Source organism: Lepidochelys kempii, chromosome 6 (assembly GCF_965140265.1).
Source record: "Lepidochelys kempii isolate rLepKem1 chromosome 6, rLepKem1.hap2, whole genome shotgun sequence".
Taxonomy (NCBI): Eukaryota; Metazoa; Chordata; order Testudines; family Cheloniidae; genus Lepidochelys; species Lepidochelys kempii.
The window spans coordinates 31,003,576-31,027,133 of NC_133261.1; the positions used below are offsets into that span (position 1 = coordinate 31,003,576).

At 39.9% G+C, this 23,558-nt stretch overlaps 1 protein-coding gene across 3 annotated transcripts in view; it reads left to right on the forward strand.

Moving 5' to 3' along the window:
* Positions 1–23,558, forward strand: part of USH1C (USH1 protein network component harmonin) — a 100,695-nt gene that overhangs the window by 51,865 nt on the left and 25,272 nt on the right. For 2 of the 3 annotated variants that reach the window (XM_073347369.1, XM_073347367.1), the window contains exons 15-16: positions 4,720–4,796; positions 19,752–19,871. In XM_073347369.1, the coding sequence (XP_073203470.1) occupies positions 4,720–4,796; positions 19,752–19,871 (197 nt within the window). The remainder of the gene's footprint in view (positions 1–4,719; positions 4,797–19,751; positions 19,872–23,558) is intronic. The other variant, XM_073347368.1, reaches the window with a different exon arrangement.

The window sequence follows — 23,558 nt, forward strand, 5'->3', positions numbered from 1 at the left end:
TTGCATTCATAGTCTTATTTTAATCTCTTTGCATAAAATGTCAGTGCATAATGGATGACAGGATTTACTGGTATTTTGCTACTTGGGTCCCATTTCAAAGTTTTTCTGATCTCTTACTTTATATGAGTGTTGAGCTGTCTGTATTCAGTAGATAATCAGAAAAATGCCACGGGTGTCTTGGTTTCATTTCCCTATTTGGCATCTTTGACCTGGAAGAGATCTTGGAAGATGAGGGATAGGATGCAGAGACGTAATGCTGTACTTACAGCTGGAGACACAGTGGCTTGGTGCTCTGGATTTATTATTGGGAGAAAAGGGGAGGGTGGTCACTTTATTTGTAAAGGAGAAATCTATATAGAACTTCCTGCTTTTGGCAAAGAGGGACTGAGCTACCTCTATGGCTGAGGGCAACATGCAGGTTTCAGCTCATCTGAGCTTTACCAGCTGAGACATGTGGATCACCGTGGTCCAAGTGCACATGAAGTATCTGGTTTGTGTAAACCACTGCCAACCCTTCCCCTCTCCCTCAATGAGGACCCCAGACTCCTCACTTTGTAAGTCTTTGGAGGATGTGAGGATGGCTGCCTGGTGTCCTGTAAACTCCTTCCTGCTACTTATCTCTGAGGAGAGAATGATTATCCATCTTGCAGCACCTTCAGGTGTTGCCTGGTAGGAAGATAATAAATGAACACCTTGACCCCATCCAGGCCCACTGTGAGGCTGCTTGCCTCCTGACCTGTCTGCTGACTCTGACATGGTTCCCAGCCCAGCAGAGCACCATTTGCAGAGTCCTGGGAAAGGGCATACTGCCTACCATTGTACATAGAGCACTGAATTAGTTATAGAGCTTTGTTCAGCTTGAGAGATGCAAACCTCCCAAGAATTTACCTCCAAACTGAAAGGTCACACAAGTTGGTTGTACATGTATGGGATGATAACTTGGTGCCATTAATGTGCAAGACATCCCTGGTAACTACCAATTCTTCCACATGGATTATATTGCACATTTTATATCTAGGTGAGGATTTCTATGTTGCTAACTGGAGAGGACAGATAAGGACTCCTACAAAGAGTGGCTATAATAATGTGAGATGACAGGTTCATGCCAGTGATATTTTAAGGCTATCCCTCAAAACTTCTTTAACAGCAGTCTGCAGAGTGCTTCCAGGTGGTTCCCGGATAGTTTCCATCTTGACCTGCATAGAAAGGGAATGCCACCTCACCAACAGCACCCTCATCCCTCTCTGCCCAGACCTGGCAGAGCCCCCTCCATGCATATGAGCTCTGTGCTAGGGGACTGGAGAGGGAGGAGACTGAGTGAGCCAGGGCAGGACCAAAGGAATGCATATTCTTTCCACCCCTACCTCCAGCCCACCCTTGTCGACCTTAACTGGGGCTGCATTATCTTTTCTGCATAAGGAATGCCGGGGTTGCCACCAAGTACCAAAGGTGATGCATGGGCCCCAATCCTTGCAGATTCCTAGGGATCTGCTCTGTTTGAGGATGGGTCCTGGACCCTTTTCTGCAGGAGCAGATAAGCGCAATTCGCTTTATGGGAATGTTGTAAGGGAAATCTCCATGAGATTTCCAAGCATAAATTCTCCTCCTGCTGCTTTCCACATGGGATTGTGAAGGGGTCGGCTCTCCACAAGTGCACATCCTTGTGTCTGGGAATTAGCTTTCATACCATCTGGTACCTCTTCCATCAGTTGCGCATGCCGTGGCCCATCTCTCTCTGAGAACTGGGTGCTTCCTCTTTGAGTTGGCCCTCTGGCCAGGTTACTATATGGTCTCCCTCCTTTCAGGGTAACAAAGTCTCACTGGACCAACTGTCCACATGCTGTCTTAGGCAGTCTTCTATTCCAAGTCTATCCTCCAGTGCCACTTTCCCAGTGGCTAGTAGGGGAACCTGAGCCACCCATTACTCCAAATTCTAGCCCAGGGACCCTGTGACTAGCAACCTCGGTCTGCCCAATCTGACCTGTTGCTTTTTCCCTGGACGCCTTCCTGCCACACCTCTCTTGGTTTACCACCAGAGCTTCCATCAGTCCCTATAGCTGCTTCATCCCTCTAGGCCACTTGTAAGACTCTCAAGTCCAGGGCAGGAGCCCAGGACTTGATCTTCTCCTTGTCCCTGGCCAATTCCCTTTTCCTCTAGGGAATGACTATAGACCCTTTCCCATGCTCAATTCCTGGCTTTATACTCCCCTTGGATTTCCTCCTCCCAGCTGGGCTTCATCTGCCAGGTGGAGCATATAAGGTTAATGGGCCCCTCCTGACCCATAGTAACGCCCTCAGGGCCAGTGTGGGGTTGAGATCTCATCACAAGGATGGATGATCTGGTCCCTAATTACATTATATTTAACAGCTCACTCCTCTGCTGTTACTTAATGCATTTCAATGTAATTAAGAATGTGGGTCTTTAGTGTCCTACAGAAACCAAAATGGGGTGAATTGCAGAAGTAAAAGAGAAATACCAGCCATGTCAACTAAAGCCTGAGAGCCCTGAAAACTCAGTGACACACTAGGACACTTCAAAAATGCATGTGCCTTCACTGAACCTGCAAAAGCTCACACTTGCATGCTGATAGGTATTTGTGCATGCAAATGGGCTAACGATGATTACTATGGCAAGACAATGTGGGCTAATGGGTAGAACACTGGACTGGGCATCTATTCCCAGCTCTGCCACTGGCCAGCTGGGGTGACCTTGGACTAGTCATTGCATCTCTGTGCCTCAGTTTCCCCATCTTTAAAATGGATATAATGATCTCCTTCTGTAAAGTGTTTTGAGATGAAGAGCACTATATATGAGCTAGGTATTAGTGCTATTATTTATTGTTATTACTGTATTGCATGTGCAAATATGGATCTTTTTGTGTTTAATGAATGGTCATTCTTGGGGGCATACTCATCATGTCCCCTGTTTAAACATTTGTCCCCTAAATAAATAAAGGGATCTGGTGGCTACTGTGACACACTTGTGCAAATATGCAGCACAGGCTCTAGCAAATATTTATTTCTTTAGAAATTATAACAAAACTCTGAAAAATGTCCCAGTCTCCTGTACAAGCTTGTAAATTACACTGTAAAGATCCAACACCTTTCAAGGGCAGCAGTAAACCTCTGAGCAAGCAGATCTTTTTTAAAAAATCTACAATATTCCTACTCTGCTTAACAAATCAAATCCAGATCAGTTTGAAATTTTCAACTTTGTGAAATACAGATATAATCTCAGGGATCATTGAATTTCTCCAACAGTTGTAAAAAAAAATCTGTTCTTAGCAAATTGTTCCCTTCAGTTTTTATCCTTTGCTGAAACCTGTTCTGAGTTTTACGTGAAGAATGACTTTTGGAACTCAGGGTTTTGACTGCTCTGCTGACTGTTTGCAGTGGGCATTCTGATGATTTTGCAAGTGGTATGAAAAATGAGACTGAAAAAGGAGAATTGAGCTTAGGCTCTTCTATGCTAAGGCCCTGATAAAGCAAAGCACTTAAGAATCGGCTTACCTTTAAGCATGTGAGCAGATCTACTTAGTCAGTTCTCAGTGGGATCATTCACATGGTTACATTTATGCATGCTCGTAAGTGTGCACTGATTTGGGGCCTAAGAGCTTTTTCTGGCACATATAGCAAATACATTAATATCTTATGTGGATCAGACACTAGGAGACAAACACATCTCCTACTGTGGATTCCATAAGGCTTGGACACATGCGTTCTTCACTTTTCAGTTGTCTAATCCATTTACACTGTGGTGTCCTTCTCCCATGTCCCCCCACCCCCCGCTTTTCTGCTCCCGTTCCATCCTTTCCCCCTCTCTTATTCCTCACTCCTCCTTTTCCGTCCCCAGAAAATAATTTGTGCAAATTTTGTAGTCATTGCTAAGACAAAACTCCCTTGAAGTCAGAGGTTATTGTGCCCTTGAAGTCAGAGGATTTATCACAGGGAGCAGATCTGTTCAGTAAGAAGGTGCTGTTTGTACGCTCTAACTTTTCATAGAAATGCCCATTAACTGTAAGCCTGGCTGCTGGACTGAGCTTTTAAAAGTTAATTAGGATGGCTTGAAGCTTAACTTCTAGATAAAAGGTTAAATCAGGAACTGTTGATTAAACTGAAAAAACCCAGATGCTTTGAAGCACTATTATGCACAACAGGAAGTAGGAAAGTAAGACCCTAGGCTGGAGCTCAGGTGATCTTTGTTCAATTCCTGATTCTGCCCCAGTATTCCCACATGATCTTGGGCAAGTTGCTTAAATCTTTCTATGCCTCAGTTACCCAATCATAAAATGAAGGTGATGATATTTTCTTTCTCCCACTGTTCATTTCTCTTGTCTATTTACATTGGAAGCTCTTTAGCACAGGGATTTGTTCTTACTGTGTTTGTGCAGTGCCTCCCACAGAGGAGCCACAATCTAGGGGCTACTATAGTATACGGGAAAGCGGTGGCATTTCTCTCTGAAGTTAGACCCCAGATAACTGTTGATGGTCAAACTTCAGAGTAGCCACCAGGTTCCTCACCCAGCCTAGCTTCAGTGCATTGCAGGCCATGATGGCTGTATGAAGACCTTATTTTCTTCAGGGTAAACCAGGAATTGATTATACCTTGTTTTTTTCATGATATTACAGATCTCAGTGCGGTTCCCTTTTTACCTTGTGGAAACCTCAGTTACCCTATCACTTCTATCTCCTCATTTCCTTCCTCCTTTGTTTCTTTAGTAGATTTAAAGGGAGTTGCGCATGACCAACTTGCAGCAGATGACATGGATGGAGTGATCACGAAGCAGAACAAACAGGTTTGCTCTTCAACCTTGGCTTCCTATCCTGATTCAGATTCTTCCTACATTTCATTTCCTCCTGACAGTCAGTCTTGACACTGGACTGAACACTTTCTATTCTTGCTGTTTTCAATTGCTAGGGCAGGACCCACAGTCCATTGGATGGTAAACGCTAGCAAAATTACAGAGCTCAGAATATGTATTGCTGCTATTGTGCCCTAGAGACACCTGAAATGAATACAAACACTGTCAGTAAATATAAAGAAAGTGGATGCTATTAATTAAGCTTTGGATCATCAGCAGATTTATATATAATAATAGAGTTACTGAATGCCCTGTGTGTTACCCAACAGTATAGTTTTAAACTTTATGAACTTGGCTTTAAGAAAATCGTTTTTTTTTTCCCCCCAGAACAAAAATATTTCGTATGGGGAATGAAAGGTTTTGTTGTTTCCCTAAATGTTGTGCACAAGCTTGGATGTTTTTGAATCATTTACTTGATTTCATTCTATATGTTATTGCTAACAAATTGTTACAATTAATATAAAGCAATAGGCATGATAATGTTTATCTAACAATAAAGAGAATCACTGTCAGGTTTTGTATAGAAGCTGGCTGTTGCATCAGTTTCGTTTCACATAAAAAGTGTATCAATAAGGTAAGCATGTTAGTAAATGTACAGATGCTGCTTTTTGATCAAATCTGATAAAGGAACTGTCATTTAACACCATCATTTAATACAATACAACACTCCAGACATTTAATACCATTATTATTTTAGCCTTCAAATAGCTTTTAACCTGTTACATATGGACATGGGTTGATCTAAACCAGTTCTGGATTTTTCTCCATCAAATATTTTTCCTTTGCTTTTTTTATAGCTTTTGGGTGGTTTTATCGATATGAAGGGAAATTTCCCACAATTCGCAAGGTACAAAGTGTGTGGAGCTATAAATGAAAATTTGCTGTGGGTTTTGCATTTGAAATTACTCCTTTCTCTCCTCTGTATTTTTTTTTAAATAAGTTGTACAGCCATGTACATTTATTTCTAAGTGTGGCAATACGTGACCAACTGTCTTACTTCATATGGATTCAGTATATTCAAATGCTTCCTCCTTTAACATGTGCATGTGCAAGCAAGTTTCTTTGGAGTGCAGCTAGAGGGGCTGATCTTTGAAGTACGGAGTGCTCTCAACTCCCACTGATTGCAATGGGAATTGATACCTAGACATACCTTTCAGGAGGTGCTCAACACATTTGGAAAACTGGACAAATGGGGTGCTCCCCTTTGCAAATCTTATGTTCCCCACAAGCCTTTGAAATAGTGCTTAAAAGGAAGATTTTCAGAGGAAAAAAATAAATGGGAATTGAGTGCCTAGATCCATTTGTGCCTTTGGAAATTTACCAGTAAGTGGAAGCTTACGTGGTGAATAGACCTTTAAACAGAAATGAATTTGACTCATAATGGAAGAAAACAATCAAAACATACTTTTAAAATTTGCTAAACAGGGTAGTATATTATAAGTATCATCTCTAAAGCATGCAGTAGTGTTTCAGATAATATTCTAGTCCTGTTGATACATTCATCTTCATTTCCTTCTCAGTATCTTTTGACACTATGATGAACATTATATTACTACCAGGTTGATGATCAAAACCAATTAGGGACTTAATGGTGGAGCCATCTTAGAGCCAGAGCAGATCCTGCATTGCTTCTACATCAATTCATTTAGAGTTTTGGGTGTGCAAGGAAATCAGGATCACAGCCTGGACTTGTCAGCTATATCTACCATAGTCACCACTTAAAAGGTCATCTTTTACCACAAGCCACAATTATTTCCGTATGCATAGGATAGGAAACATCTGTAACATCTCAGATACCACTTTGTGCTGTTAGTTAATGTTGGCATGTCAGTGCTGACCACCATGTGGACTCAGAACTGTATCTCATACTCTAGCCAACATCAATACAGTAGGTTATATGGCAGAAAAACATAAGGTGTGCTGTAAAAGTGCAAATTGGTTTTACTGCCCAAGTTATTCTGTATAATTATATGCTTTGCACCTTTATATGTTTAGAAGTTCTCAAAGCACGTGGAAAATATTAAAGGGCTAATCTACCCACTATTGAAATCTACGCACACTGTAGACTAAAAGCTTGAAAAAATGTATTTTTAATCTAAACTGCAATATTTTTATTTTGTGTGTTTTTAAAATGTTTCAGCCCACACAAAACAACAGACCAATGTTTGTAAAAGAAATTCACTTCCTATTAAAGGTATTTTTAATACAGAGCAAATTGCGAACGGTGAATTCTGAATCCATTAAAAATGATCTATGGAAGGGATGACTCAGGCTCTGTAGAGTTTGACTTGAGCTATGGTAGTGCATTCAGCTAAGATTAATGGGAACATATTGCTATTCTTTAGCACTAGTATCATACAGAGAGCTCAGTGTGAGTCTTCATCTCCAGTATAAAACGTTAACATCTATCATATGAGCCATGCTATATTTACCGTTCTTTGTAAAGAATGATGTCCCCAGTGAATGGTGTAAACAGTAACTAGCTCTAAACAAAACATGAAAACATTTGTAATACAAACTAAACCTCATGGCTAAAACACAGGCATTAGAAATTAGGTGTTTGATGCGACTAAATCTTTTTCACAACATAGTCATTGTACCTGTTAGGGTTAATCTTTGCAACAATAGCCAAATTACTTGTGAAGATATTACCATACAACCTCACTGATCGCAGCAGTGGAAGGTTCTAATTGCTCCCACATCAGGGCAGGTCTTTTTTTTACCAGCAAGAAGAATCTGTCTATTTTTTAAAATCCTCCCAATGGTTATTGCCTAGATTAGGGGTGTGAGCTGCTACATGTCACTCCAGTATTGCAGAGCTGATAAATTAATCCTGTTATGCAGAGAATGATTGTAGCATGATTGTCACTGTGCCCTGGGTTCCCCAAGCCACAGTAAAAGAGGAACAGCTGAAAAGAGGAACAGCTCATGCTTCCTCACTGTGCTGTGTCTCCTCCAACAACCAAGCCTGGAGAACAGCCTCTCACTGCACCAGCCAGCTCCTCTTCACTGTGCAGCTTTGGGCATGGGGAAACTGGAGAATGCAGGCTATCCTCCTACATTACTACTTGGCCTCAGGGAACACAGCTGATGGCCACTGTAATCAGGGGAGGAGGTTTTCTTTCTCTAACAACAAGAGCACGGACTTCAAAGTCTCTCTCCAGAAGTTTCAGGGGCCTTTAGTTGCACTGTTTTAAAGCCTCCACCCCACCCCCAAAATGATCAGACATGTAACTCGTATGATTGTTTTGTGCAGTGTTAGCACATCTTTAAGTGGCCAGTGCATGTGAGAACATTTAATCCTGTAGCTGCCATGAATGCCCATCTGCCATCTCTAAGATCCAGACACACCGCCTCCTTAGTACACTGCACTGATCTAAGCCTTTTCTTTGCAGTGGCTGGCTCTGTCTTTCTTAATGCATGGTATGCGGTGTTTTGGAAGTGTGTGACGCAACAAAGGCTTTTTATAGGTTAAAAGGAAGGGTTCACTCCTACATGTTAATACATGAGCACTTATGTGAAAGCCATCATGCAATTAATGACAAACAGAAGGGTGAGAAATGATGACGTTATGGTAAACTATTTATGAATATCATAACTCTTACTAGAGGAAAAAGGTATTTAACATTACCAACATTGCATGATCCATAAGTGACGTATAGGCCTTCTGTTTGCCTTCTGAATAAGAATGAATTTCACCCAATATGATGGGGACTGGTTTTTAGAATTGTTTTAAAAACAGCCACCACACTTATGCACACATACGGAAAGTGGCTAATTTTCCAAGACAGGTTTTCATGTATCTAAAGGCTCAATCAAGCGCCGAGTTTTGCAGTGTTCTAAGCCATTGTAAAGTATACACACTACTGTTTTGTGTAATAAAAAAACCTCCCAGAAAGGGAAAGAGAGAAAGAAGTTGAAGAGTGACAGTTTGCATGAACAGAAAAAGTGTAAAAAGGAACTGGAGTTTGAGCAAAAACTTGCCAAAGAAAAAGAAGGGATGTTGGAAAAAGAAAAACAGCTGAAAATCAACCGGCTTGTACAAGAGGTATGTTGCAATAAATGTTGGACTATATTTCTTTATGATTTTATTATTTCCTCCTATTTTATCCTGCTTTCTTTCTGCACGCAAAACTCTTTGACGCTCATGGATGTCTGCGACCCAGTTCAGCAGGGTATTTGAGCATGTATCTAACTCAAAATATGTTTAATCTCACTGACTTAAAAGGTACCTTATGGTACTTCAGGTACCTTGCTGAGGTGGGCCCTTGCCTTGTCTGCAGATAGTGGTATCTTATGGGTTATTTAAAATAACAAATTACAGCTCTTGTTCAGTATACCTGGCAACAGGTAAAGAATAGTAAGCTTATGTTGAGATCAGTGCCCACCTTTTTCCTTAGCTTGCTTTTTTGGTAATAAAAATATGAATATCTGTAAAAATGAAAAGCAGGAATTCAGTGCAAGACAAACATAGAAACTAAAGAACTACTAAAAATCAGAAACAATACGACCTGAGCAAATGAAGAAAATGTTTAAATTGAGGTAACAAAGCATAGTACTATGTTTTATCTGCTAGTATAATGCTGTTGGTTTCAGTGGAGATAGGTTAGCAGAGAGTTTGTTCCAATGTGTTAAATACTTTAAAAACACAGGATAGCAAAATACTCTATTCTGTTGCTAAAGGATGACAGAGAACCCTATCCTGAGCTTTCTTATTCACAAGAGCAGTTCTTCCTCAGATGGGTAGTTCTACCAGTTTAAAGACTACAGTACTCTCACATGGGATATTTAGGGGTTTTCAAGGACAGGCCTAATGGAAGGCAGTGAAACAGAAAGTGACTCACAAGAGCATAATTGTTTTTTGCAGAAAGTGTTTTAAAGTCAAATACATTTTGTATCTTCTAATCTTGTGTGTGGTGTAAACCCATTAATCTTTTTTTATACCACGGTGATATGACTAAGGTATCTGAGACAGAGCGAGAAGATCTGGAGGAATCAGAAAAGGTTCAGCACTGGGTGGAAAGACTTTGTCAGACACGGTTAGAACAAATCTCCTCTGTGGAGAATGATTCTCCTGAGGTAAAAGAAAGCTCTTGCTTATCCCTCCACTGTGATATCTAAATTACTTTTGTATGTTTCATAGACTGGCAGGGAGATTTTGCAGGGTGTCAGTGAGAAAAACCTGTCCCGTTCTTTCCCATTTCAGCCTTTAAGATTGACATAGACAGCATTTAGCATTTGACATCTGCACATTTTTCAGGGTGCTATCTTTTTTGGAAAATGCATTACCATTGATAAATGTGACCACATGACTTCCACTGAAAAGCAGCGTGACCACTTGACAGTTCTGTATCCTCTTAGCTGACCCTGCTAGATTGGCTAGGATGGCTTTTGCTAGCCATATTAAAACTCGAGGCTATGAGGACTTTACCACCAAGAACGGTAAGGCAAGAACACTCTGAGGATGGAATCATTGATATTCAGGATCTTGAATGCAACCTAGTACCGTGGAGAGCTAGGGATAACAAAGAGCCAAATCATAGCCTCACTTGAAAATATGTAAGGGAAGGGGACAAAAGCTGAGAGAACTCTAAAAGAGTCACTTAATAAACTTTTATTCAAATCTTCCCTTTAAAGGGGAGGAGTTTGAGGAGAGGGGGCACACAGAGAAAGGTTTATGGCCTTATAATTCCACACCCACAGAGAGGTTTTCCCACCATCCCGCAGATCTGGCTCCCCTCCCAGCACAGTTGCTTCAGGAGGAACACAGCTTTCTGATGACTTCCCTTGGGAATGAACAATAACAGCTGCAGAGGGGACCCATGGCGATCTCCCACTTGAATCATTCTAGAGTCAGCAGAGAGCATCTGGTCTTCTGTTCCTCCTGGCCCAGTGCCCAAAGCCTTATGGCTCTCCAATGGAAGAGTCTCTTGAGGAGAGGGATATGTTTCTGCAGAAATTCCCCACACCTTCTGCACTCACTAGCTGCAAACTGGTGGATTGCAGTCCCCTTCGGTGGTGGAAATGAAGGGGGCATGATACTAGGGCCAGACTCCTGGACATATTTTCAGAGCTCTGTTGCTCGGAACTGTTTACTAGTACACTACTGTATTTACGCTGCCACTAATTACTTTATTACCGTAAAACTATTTCAGGAGATTAAACTGGTATAAATCGAGAGAACAGGTTGGTTGTGAGGAATTAACCTGTCTAAGCTAACAGCCATTATGTATTATTATTTGTTATTAATTGTAATATATCCTTAAAACAAGAAGCAGTTCCCAAGGGTTGGAGAGCAGCCAATGCGGTAGCCATTCTTAGATGGTGGAGCCACTCTATGGTACTGACAGATTTAGCTGAGACTATCATTATGGACAGAGCAGTAATCCACCTGAAGAAGTAAATCAAATAAGACTAGGATAAATATCTTGGTTTTTCTAGGGATAATTTATGCCTCTTTAATTGTTCCTCCAGGGAGTGGACAAAATAGTGGATAAGAGAACACTGATTAAGTGAACTTTCACAAACATTTTAACATGATCCATGACAAATGACTACTGGAAACATTTAGACCACATACATATAGAATCCCTTCTCCACTGCTCCAAATCTGGATTAATGTATTCACTTCTGCAGAACAGCTAGTTCCTGTATTGACTCCTTTGGAGTTCTTAAGCCCAGCAAGGACTCAAGCTCTGCATGGGCTACTCAGCATTATCTAAGCTCTGCGTAGATTTGCTTGAACAACACCAAACTCATGGAGACTAAATCAAGCACTTCCCCTCCTCCCACATATGTGCGCCACCAGCATGCATACAGCTTCCACCCATCAGGACATGCACCACCACCGCCGTCACATACACAGTTCAGGTGGATGTATTCCCAGAGCTGCTTATCAGACACTCCGGACTCTAGGGTGGTATTAGGTTGGCTGGGGTATTGTAACTCTGAATTCCCTAGCACTCTATTTTGTCCTTTAAACTTTAGTGCTGATTAAGGATGTTCCTCTTATTGATATGTATTGACAACCTTTACTCCAGATTCATGGCTTTTTTTTTTTTAATCTGGTCTGGAAATCCTTTTAAATGACTCTAGAATTTCAGGAGCTGCCTGTAAAGTGCTCTCCTTTTACATCAGCCACTTTTGCAATGAGCATTTTTTTCCTGTTTGTTTTGCTTTTTGTGTCTGCTCTTTTTATTTGCACAGCAATTATGCACTGTATTTCTATTCACTGTATTTTTTTAAAACTGGGGTAAGTGCTCTTTGTACACAAAAAGGCTCCAGGAAAAAGTTGTGTACATGTTTTTTTTAATAGGAACCCAAGACCTTACAGTACTGAGTTAATTATAGCTTGTGGTGTCCTGCTACTTGTTTTTAGTTTGTTCAGGTCCATTATAGGCAAGTGCACAGTTAAGGCAGGTCTTTGTTGTCATTACACTAGCTGACAAGTGGACATACTTCTGCTTCTCCTTCTGCTACATCAGTGCGGAGGTTTGCAGGTGGTCTGCAGCTTCACACCACAGACCTTGATGATATTAACCTGGATGAAGTTGACAAGCCTACAAAACACATAGCACCTCTCCCTCCACAACCTCACACAACTTCTGCAATATCAGCAGCTCATCCACTTTCTTCACCAATTGTCCCATCTTCAAGAGGTCCAGCCCCTTCACCTTCTGCAGCTTCACGGGTGACTTTATCATCATCCACTGGGATGCATACTCCCGCACCTCCTCCCACTGCCTCCTTACCCAGTCAACCCATTGGATCTCTCTGTCGTCCACCCACCCTCTTAGAAGAAAGAATGGGAAACCACAGTTACCATTCTTCTGGCCCTACAGAGTCCTTGAATAGCTGGGAAGCAAAAAATTACAGAGGAAGATCTACTTTTGGACCCATTAGCTCTCAGAATAATGAAAAGACCTACTTATCAAGCCCAAAGGTATAATTTAATTATATTCTCCTCTCATTGAATATACATCATTCTCATTAGTGATGTATCTAAATAGCAGGTGGAGAATATGCCTTGTGTGTTTGCTCTGCATAATGTTCCAGATCTTCTGCATCCAAATATCATTTGCAGAATGCATTAGCTAATAGCATCTTTTGTGCTTGACCATTATTACCTACAGCCCATCATATTTTAAATATAAAGAAATCATGTGACCTATTTCACTACAGAAACACAAAAAGTAGGTTATTTTGTAGTTGAATGAGATATAAAGTATCTATAAAGCAGAATATTAGTATTCAGCTAATATGGTTTAAATATGACCCTGAATTGTTTTACTCAGGGAAAGTAGTGGACAGAGAACACTAGGTTGAAGTCACATGCTCAGAAACTTTTGAAGTGAGCACCAACAGTAGTCCTTTGATGGGAACAAGACTAAACATTCTTACTACAAATCTGAATGGTTTGACCTTTCAGTAGTTAGTTTTCTGGGGAAATACTCTGATTGTCCCTTATTACAAACTCACTAGGTTTATTCCAAAAGAGGATCTATACTGAATATTACAAAAAATTCATATATTAAATCCCATTATTCAGGGAAAAATATTTCTGTGACTTCATCATACTAGTATTTTGCTTTACTAAGGACTATAACATCAGGCACATACTCAAATCTTTGTAATAAAAGATCTTTCTGCAGATATTTTATACTAGTTTCAAACAGTTCAGCTGAGACCCTTTGGGGTAGTTTTTCTGCATGTTTTTCTGCACGAATTCACTGCATTGTGTGCTGTGGTTTTCTGCAAGATCATTTGGAATAATAATGACTTTGTATTGTGGGTATTGCAGCTGAACAGGGGAAGGGCACAGGATTAAAATGACTTCTTAGTTCTTCGTGAAAATGTGTAGATTATTTCTATTTGATGGATAGTTTTAAAAGAGTGAATTATGAATCTTTGTTTTGTTATAAACAGTCTGATTAACAAGGGGACTCCATAAACATAGTTTATAATCACATTTCAAGAATACTTAAGCTTCTCTGGAATTAGAATGACAACTACATCTTTTTATGGAAGATGGGTTTTCTAAATGTTCTCTAAATCAGTGGTTCTCAACCTTTTTGGGCTCAGGAGCCATTTATACATTTTTATGGCTTGTCGTAACCCAATAAATATTCTGGGGGTGAAGGCCCTGGGTGGTTTCTAATCCACATTAGGCAGCTAAATAAGTGACCTAATCTTCAAAAGTTCTAAGCCCCCACCAGCTGCCAACCAAACTCAATAACAGGTAGGTCTGAGAGGAGATTTTAGCTCTTAATAAAATATTAATATTGAGCTAATCTTACTCTATTATATGCATTATATCCATTGTTTTGTCTTCAGTGGGGTTTCACATCAGAACCTGGCCTAGTTATATAGTTCCATTACTAAAGTCAGGTAGATTATCCCATTCTGCCTATTGTGGGGTTTTTTATACCTTCCTCCTACATATCTGATACTAAACACTAGACATGATAGTGGAACACCTGGACCTTGGGTTTGGTCCAGCTGAGTTCAGAATCTGGCCTGTTGTGCCTGTTTCCTTCTTAAATAGCTTAGTTTATATTATTTGGGCTAAACACAAACATTTGATGTTCCCAAAGAAGTAACTGGTTTCCTTCCTCATATCTCATCCTCTGGCTAGGTTACTCCCAATCAACTGAATAAATCTATCTGATTTTAAATACGAGACCCTGTTGTTAGACCAGCCAAAGTTGAAGTAAACAGAGATGTATTACTCTGGTCTCATAAACTTCCTTTCCTAATGTTATACACATAGGTTTCTAAATCTTTTCAGCATCAATAATTTTCTTCACCTTGGCCATTTAATTGCAAGTTCTGCCAGGTGCTTGCTGGTGCTGAAGGAGTCAAATTCCCTGTCAAAAATTATTGGCTATGAATTGTTCATAGATGTGGCATGAATTGATTTGAGCATCATAAGTATCATTAGTAGATATGCAGTAATGAAGGTATTGTTGTTTAGGGTTTAAGAAACGCCTCTCATGTTGGCAAAATATCATCTGCATCAAGCAATCCACTGGTATGTCATAAATGTTTAATAATTAATATACGTTTTTTTAATGAGCTTTCAATGTAATGCTAGTGTCAAGGAATTTAAAAAGGGGATGATTTCAGATGGGTGCAGGATATGATTCCCCCCCTTGAAAAATGGCCATCATATCTTTGCATTCAGGTGTGTAAGGCAGTCATTGCATTTACAAGATACCGGTAATATTACCCTCCATGTACCTATTAGCAGTGCTAAGCTCTAACAGTATAAAAGACTTTCTCTACAATGAGTTTTCACTTTTCAACAGTCTCAGAAATATAAGCTTGAAGCATGCATGTTGCATGTACGATATTTTTTCTATGTACTGTGTATTTGTGTTTCTGTCAGGGTGACACACAACATAGTTACAATCCTATGTTTTTTAAATGCAGCTTGGGATAGCATCACAGCTGAAAAATATAGCCCAATATAACCAGTCTTTGATTGTTTTACTGAAAGTGTATGTAGACATTGGGTCATATTAGAAAAGATATGTGTGCTAAGAAAGGATGTAGTCCCCAATTTCCAGTAGCATGCAAGTATTATGTTAGTGGAAGGTATTTTTTAAATTTCTTCCTATAATAAATTCACAAACCTCACAAACTGCTACCATAACATAGGTCTGTTCAGTCCCCCTTTATGTTCCATGATACAATACACACATATTTGCTAGATACAGTGAATAAACACTTGAAAAAGTACATGTCCAGTTTGATAGACTGGCATATAGGGAAAAGTCTCTGTAATACATTTCTTAGAGGTTGTTATGGGCTTACCCATGCACTGTATAGCACTGGTGTGGAGAATGTGTAGAAAAGAAAAAGACGATGGAGAACCTTTTCACCTTCCTGTGGGACAGCAGAACAGGATCCCTCTTTTATGCACAGGAGTGAGATGGGAGAAGACCCAGCTGATGCATTGGCCCTTATAATATACCTGCAGGAAGCATGGTCTGAGGGTTATGGGTGTATCTTGTCCACTAGGTGGGTTAATACATATGCCACCCACAGCAGCATGTAGTAGCTGGCAGCTGTTCAGATACACATGGTTCCTTGCTTAGAGGAGCAGTAATTTTTACCTCCTTCTTGAGATGGCCGTTCTACCTTTTGTCAATCCCCACCTGTCTGACAGGGAATGTACCAGTCTACATCCCCACTTCCCAATGTTGCACTGGCCAGGGCTAGATTTGTCGCGTGTGTGTAGAATAAAAACAAACTAAAAAAAGAAGCTTCAGGAATGTGTGCTTTTAAAGAAAGAAACCACATATGAAACCATAGTATTTCCTAAACATTGGAAATTGAGTTTAACGGAGATCATAGTTTAATGGATATCAGGAACTTATTTGATTGGAAAATAGTTTCTCTATACTATGGCTATTAGATTAGACCAGTGGTGGGCAATCTGAGGCCTGCAGGCCGCACACAGCCCGTCAGGGTAATCCGTTGGCTGGCCACCATAGACTCATAGACATTAAGGTCAGAAGGGACCATTCTGATTGTCTAGTCTGACTTCCTGCACAATGCAGGCCACAGAATGTCACCCACCCACTCCTGCAATAAACCTCTCACCTATGTCTGAGCTATTGAAGTCCTCAAATCATGGTTTAAAGACTTCAAGGTGCAGAGAATCTTCCAGCAAGTGACCCGTGTCCCATGCTGCAGAGGAAGGTGAAAAACCCCAGGGCCTCTTCCAATCTGCCCTGGAGGAAAATTCCTTCCTGACCCCAAATATGGCGATCAGCTGAATCCTGAGCATGTGGGCAAGTTCCACTAGCCAGATACCCAGGAGAGAATTCTCTGTAGTAACTCAAATCCCACCCCATCTAACATCCCCATCACAGGCATTGGGTCTAGTTACCATGAATAGTTAAAGATCAATTAATTGCCAAAATCATGTTATCCCATCATACCATCTCCTCCATAAACTTATCGAGTTTAATCTTGAAGCCAGATAGGTCTTTTGCCCCCACTGCTTCCCTTGGAAAGCTATTCCAAAACTTCACTCCTCTGATGGTTAGAAACCTTTGTCTAATTTCAAGTCTAAACTTCCCGACGGCCAGTTTACATCCTTTTGTTCTTGTGTCCACATTTGTACTGAGCTTAAATAATTCCTCCCCCTCTCTGGAATTTATCCTTCTGATATAGAGAGCAATCATATCTCCCCTAAGCCTTCTTTTGGTTAGGCTAAACAAGCCAAGCTCCTTGAGTCTCCTTTCATAAGACAGGTTTTCCATTCCTTGGATCATCCTAGTAGGCCTTCTCTGTACCTGTTCCAGTTTGAATTCATCCTTCTTAAACATGGGAGACCAGAACTGCACACAATATTCCAGATGAGGTCTCACCAGTGCCTTGCATAATAGTACTAACACCTCCTTATCTCTACTGGAAATACCTCACCTGATGCTTCCCAAGTCCGCATTAGCTTTTTTCACTGCCATATCACATTGGCGGCTCATAGTCATCCTGTGGTCAATCAATACTCCAAGGTCCTTCTCCTCCTCTGTTACTTCTAATGGATGCGTCCCCAGCTTATAACTAAAATTCTGTTATTAATCCCTAAATGCATGACCTTACACTTCTCACTATTAAATTTCATCCTATTACTATTACTCCAGTTTACGAGGTCATCCAGATCCTCCTGTACGATATCCCGGTCCTTCTCTAAATTGGCAATACCTCCCAGCTTTGTATCATCCGCAAACTTTATTAGCACACTCCCACTTTTTGTGCCGAGGTCAATAATAAAAAGAATAAATAAGATTGGTCCCAAAACTGATCCCTGAGGAACTCCACAGGTAACCTTCCTCCAGCTTGACAGCTCACCTTTCAGTATGACCCACTGTAGTCTCCCCTTTAACCAGTTCCTTATCCACCTTTCAATTTTCATATTGATTCCCATCTTTTCCAATTTAACTAATAATTCCCCATGTGGCACCGTATCAAACGCCTTACTGAAATCTAGGTAAATTAGATCCACTGCGTTTCCTTTGTCTAAAAAAATCTGTTACCTTCTAAAAGAAGGAGATCAGTTTGTTTACATTTGCACAGCCACCCACAGCTCCCAGTGGCCGTGGTTCGCCATTTCCGAACTGTCTGGTGGCCTGCCAGCAGATTACCCTGATGGGCAGGTTGCCCACCACTGGATTAGAGTAGACTGTTTCACAAAGTTCAGTACAGCTGCCATTTTTATATGGCAAAGACACTGATAAATACTGTGCCATGGTTAAGTTTCATTTTCTCACAAGGGATGACATTCACTCCTGTGCATAGGGCCAACACAAGGCTCAGGCAACACTTAAGCCTGAAATGGATAATGAGGAAGTTCATTATTGGTTTAAAAGTCCTCAGGTATTCATTATCCCATGATAACTAATCTAAAACTTCAGACTCATTTCCTGGTAAGCTATAAAAAATGGACATTTTTGAAGATGTGAAGGAGACTTGCGTAGCAAATATTTTAAAGAGTCTGTAAGCTAGCACTAGAGATATTCCAAGGTTCCTGCATTCGGGAAAGGTCTATCAGTGATAAGCAACTTGTGGTTCCAAGTATCAGACAAGTATCTCTTCATATCCCCTTGATGTCTTCAAATGTGAAAACATCACTAGTTTGTCACAGAAAGGATGAATAAAGGACAAAGAAATTCACTTTGGTCTCTCCAAAAAAGTGATGGTTCATACAACTACTCATATTCTTAAGCAAGTGTGATAGAGAGCCATTTTTCAGAACACCCGTTTGCCTGAAAACGGCTCGTATTGGTTTTGATTCAAGACTGGCCAGATCTGAGTTTCTTCCACTAGGGGGTCACTCTGTAGAGCCAGGTTTCTGGAAGTAAGTGTGACTCCTGGGGATATTATCCTGATCCAGTGCAACTTCAGAGAGTTGATCACTATGAACGCTCAGATTCTTCTGAGATCATTTAAGCAATAGATTTAGTGTGGGTAAACACTACACTGCTCAAGGGAATTCTCTCGTGACTTTCAAAGACCTGGCTCCAAAACTTTTCTCTAAATTCTAAAAAATACTCCTTTTTGCTGTAAAAATGGGATTGTGTAACCAATTTACTGGAAATTCTTCAGATCATTTCCATAATAACAGCTTGTACTACATGGATGATATCTGGAATACATCATGTTTCCTATGAGAAATGTCAACCGGAGTAGCTGGAGCTGAGTCAGAACCTAAACCCATAGGGCTCAGTCCTGAACTCTTTATTCAGACAAAACTCTCATTGACGTCAGTGGAGGTTTTGCCTGAATAAGGAGTGTAGGATCAGGCACCTAATTTGTACATGTCAGATGATTAACTCTGAAATGCCTCAGAGTATCCACTGTATTTCATAGAGTAAAGGGACTAAGTACTGTGACTAACTCTTGATCTCAGCCCAAGATGAGTGATTTTTAATATGTTTCTAATGGAATAATAATAATAAATTACAGGCCTGGTGAATTTCACTTTTGAAGATCAGTTTAGCCACCTGACTGCAGTATATCTTTAACAGTATCACAATTCCAATTCAGGTTCGCTGTCTCATTACATTAATCGTTTTAGCATTACTTCTTTAGCTCTTAAATCAGTTCACTGCCTCTATGGGATAAGTGCCAAATGCAGGGATAAAATTTTCCATCATCCCTCTGAAGTCATGGTTTAAGGAAGAGAAGCCATTATTTAGCTCTACCAGGAATTACATTATGTTTTATCTTATTATCATTATAGATCAGTTAATAAAATACTTCTGACAGCTTTTTGTTATACTAGTGGCAATAAGTTCATAGCAATGAAGTGATGTATGCAATATGAGTGGTTTGCACAAATTGCATTGTCTATAATTCTCTTAAATTGAACCCCGATAGCAATTTGCTCCAAGCCCACCTACCCAGCGTCAGCCAGTGGTACCTATAGTCTCTAAGCCAGTCATGCTGCAACCTGATCCTAACTTTATGGTGAGGCCAATAATCAAACCGGAGGCCCTGGTAAGACTTTTCTAATATTCTTTTCTGAGTGTGGTAAAGTTGTAGGAATTTCTCTTGTTGAATTGTCTTTAAAGTTTGTCCTTGTGTTCTCCTAACCATAAACCACGTTGAATTGTTCTGAATAATCAGACGTGGTAAGTGTTAAAGGTCTCTGTGTGGCTTTGTGAATAGAGTCACACTATCTCACAGCAAGAAGTTTGGAGGGTTTTTTTTATATATTTTTATTTTTATTTCATACATTGTTTTGATTTGATCATTTTTGTGTTCATTCATTCAAAAAGTCAAATTTTTCATAAGTGGCAAGATTGTCAATGTTAATTTTTGCCTTTAAAAAGAAACAAAAGTTATATGATTTATACACATTTCAAATTCTTCCCTTCCCAAGGAAAACATGTAGATTGTTAATATTAAATTGGACCATACAATAGACTAGTATTGTGGTTGTCCTGTTAAGTGTTACACAAGTAGATTTTTTTTTCACATCTGTTTCCAGTGTATATAAAGATGTATTGTGCTCTGACCAAAATCTTAGACTAAAAATGTTTGGGCTGAATTTTGTTGTATTAAGGACTACGAGGTTTGGCCTTTTGAGAGCAGAAGAGATCATGAGTAATTTGGAAGATAAGGACTCAATCTTGAAGTCTTTATTCTGGAAAAACTACCATTTAAGTCAATGGAAGTTCGCCTGAGTAAGAATTGATGTCCCAGAGCTGCGACCATTAGTGACAATTATTCATGAGAACAATCCAATTGACTAAATTTCTTAAATGGATGCATAAGAACATAAGAATAGCTATACTGGGTCAGCCCAAAGGTCCATCTAGCCCAGTATCCTGTCTTCTGACAGCTGCCAACGCCAGGTGCCCCAGAGGGAATGAACAGAACAGGTAATCATCAAGTGATCCATCCCCAGTTGCCCATTCCCAGCTTCTGGCAAACAAAGGCCAGGGACACCATCCCTGCCCATCCTGGCTAATAGCCATTGATGGACCTATCCTCCATGAACTTATCTAGTTCTTTTTTGAACCTTGTTATGGTCTTGGCCTTCACAACATCCTCTGGCAAGGAGTTCCACAGGTTGACTGTGCATTGTGTGAAAAAATATTTCCTTTTGTTTGTTTTAAACCTGCTGCCTATTAATTTCATTTGGTTCTTGTGTTATGAGAAGGAGTAAATAACACTTCCGTCATTTACTTTCTCCATGCCAGTCATGATTTTGTAGACCTCTATCATATCCCCCCTTAGTTGTCTCTTTTCCAAACTGAAAAGTTCCAGTCTTATTAATCTCTCCTCATACGGAAGCCATTCCGTACCCCTAATCATTTGTGTTGCCCTTTTCTGAACTTTTTTCAATTCCAATATATCTCTTTTTTTGAGATGGGATGACCACATCTGCACATAACATTCAAGATATGGGCATACCATGGATTATACAGAGGCAATATGCTATTTTCTGTCTTATTATCTATCCCTTTTTTAATAATTCCTAACATTCTGTTAGCTTTTTTGACTGCCGCTGCACATTGAGTGGATGTTTTCAGAGAACTATCCACAGTAACTCCAAGATCTCTTTCTTGAGTGGTGACAGCTAATTTAGACGCCATCATTTTATATGTATAGTTTTATTGCAGTTTTGCCTATTACATCATGAGTGATGCTAGTAGGGTAGGCCCTGATCCAATGCCCATTGAGATCAGTAGAAAGTCTCCTTAATGATGAAAAATAAATCCCATCGGCACTTAAAATTCTTGAATTACAGGGTTGTGTTATGAATTCTAAACTCTAAAAATTAACTTGCATATTAAATTGTCATGTATTAAAATACTCAGAATGTTCTGCTTTAATAATGTAGGTTTCAGAGTAGCAGCCGTGTTAGTCTGTATTCGCAAAAAGAAAAGGAGTACTTGTGGCACCTTAGAGACTAACGAATTTATTTGAGCATAAGCTTTTGTGAGCGATGAAGTGAGCTGTAGCTCACGAAAGCTTATGCTCAAATAAATTCGTTAGTCTCTAAGGTGCCACAAGTACTCCTTTTCTTTTTTTAATAAAGTCGTGATTCTTGTTCCTCTGTTTTCAACATTACAGTGAAAACAGATACAGTAGCTGTTTAATGATCATTTTTTTTATCAAAAACACATTCAGCCCAGAACTGCTATGTTATACATGTTCTCAAGCCACTATGTGCATAAGAGAGCTGATTTTTACAAGATAAATATTAATTCCTGCCCATGCATCAAGAGGCAGGACTGTGATTTTGTAATGGGTAAAAAGACTGTGAATATAGATATTCCATTCAATTGTATACATGGAAATTTCATTTTAGTTTGGAATGTGTGAAATAACTAATAATTCAATCATTTACCAAGCAATTTGAAATTGGTCAGGAGAAAAGACCAAAATGATAAGGTGTCAATCTTCTTTATTCCCAAATTGCTTTATATTATTAGTTGGGAATTCGTGGATATGAGGAGAAAATATTCTTCTGATATGATTTTCAAAGCAAATTACTTTGTAAATTGCATTTGTAATTCCACTTTTTAACTTCCAACTATGACTTAGTCCTTTATGGTTGTTTGTACTGTCCGCAGGTAGGGTCTCAGTACATTGTAAACTGGGGTTTAATATTTAAATAATGTAAAAAGATGGAACAGTTTTTTTTATTATCCAGGAAAAGTGCAGGCTACCACGTGCTTAACAGGCAGAGTTTATACAGGATCTCTCCTGAAAAGTCTAAAAATAAATTTGTTTCACATAGAGGGAATAATGTTTGTCATCATTTCTGATTGATGTAAATGTTTAGAAATAGGACTAGTTCATCGGTTTCTTCAATTCACTGTGTGAAATCACCAAAGGCAAGATAGTTTTCCTTTGCTAATGCCTTTTCTTATTTTCTTGCACATGACCTATAAAGATCCTCCCATCCTGATTCTGTATATAGTACAACCTACATAGTTCCTCCCACCTTGTTTCTGTATATGGTAAAAAGTTGTGTGTATCAATCATTGGAGACTGATTTTTGAGGAAAATTCGTTGAATTGTGTTCTGACAGTCAAAAAGAGGTTTGGATTTTAGTCAAGCAAACTATTAGCTAGGCAGCCCAACGGGGGCAAGAAAATAATAATAAAAAACCCAACTGAGGGCAAAATGCCTTCCAGGTGACAAGGGAAGAAGTCTTCAAAGTAGAAGAAGTGGTTTCTCTATCTAGTCTTATTTAAGTCTACAGCTATGTCTACATTACTGTAACAAACCTGCAGCACCACGTCTCAGAACCCAGGTCAATTGACTTGGACTTGGGCTGCGAGGCTAAACATCGCATTGTAGACATTTGGGCTTAGGCTGGTTTCCGAGCCTGGGCTCCAGCCCTAACATGTACACAGCAAGTTTTACGTCTTGCAGCCTGAGCCCCATGAGTCGAAGTCAGCTGATCCGAGCCAGCCACAGCTGTGCTGCAGGTCTTTTATTGCAGCGTTACCATATCTTTCATATTAATTGGATTCAGCCCAGTAAACCCAAGTCTTCCATCTACTCAAGTACAGATAAATTATTTGAATGTATGGATGGAGAAATACATGTGAAGGTAAACCCTGAGTGTGCCTATATGCCGATATGTGGGCAAATGCAGTGGGAATGCTCTGCTTGTGCTGTGCTATCGAGAATACAGCAGCAACTCATGGAGGAGCTGCACAC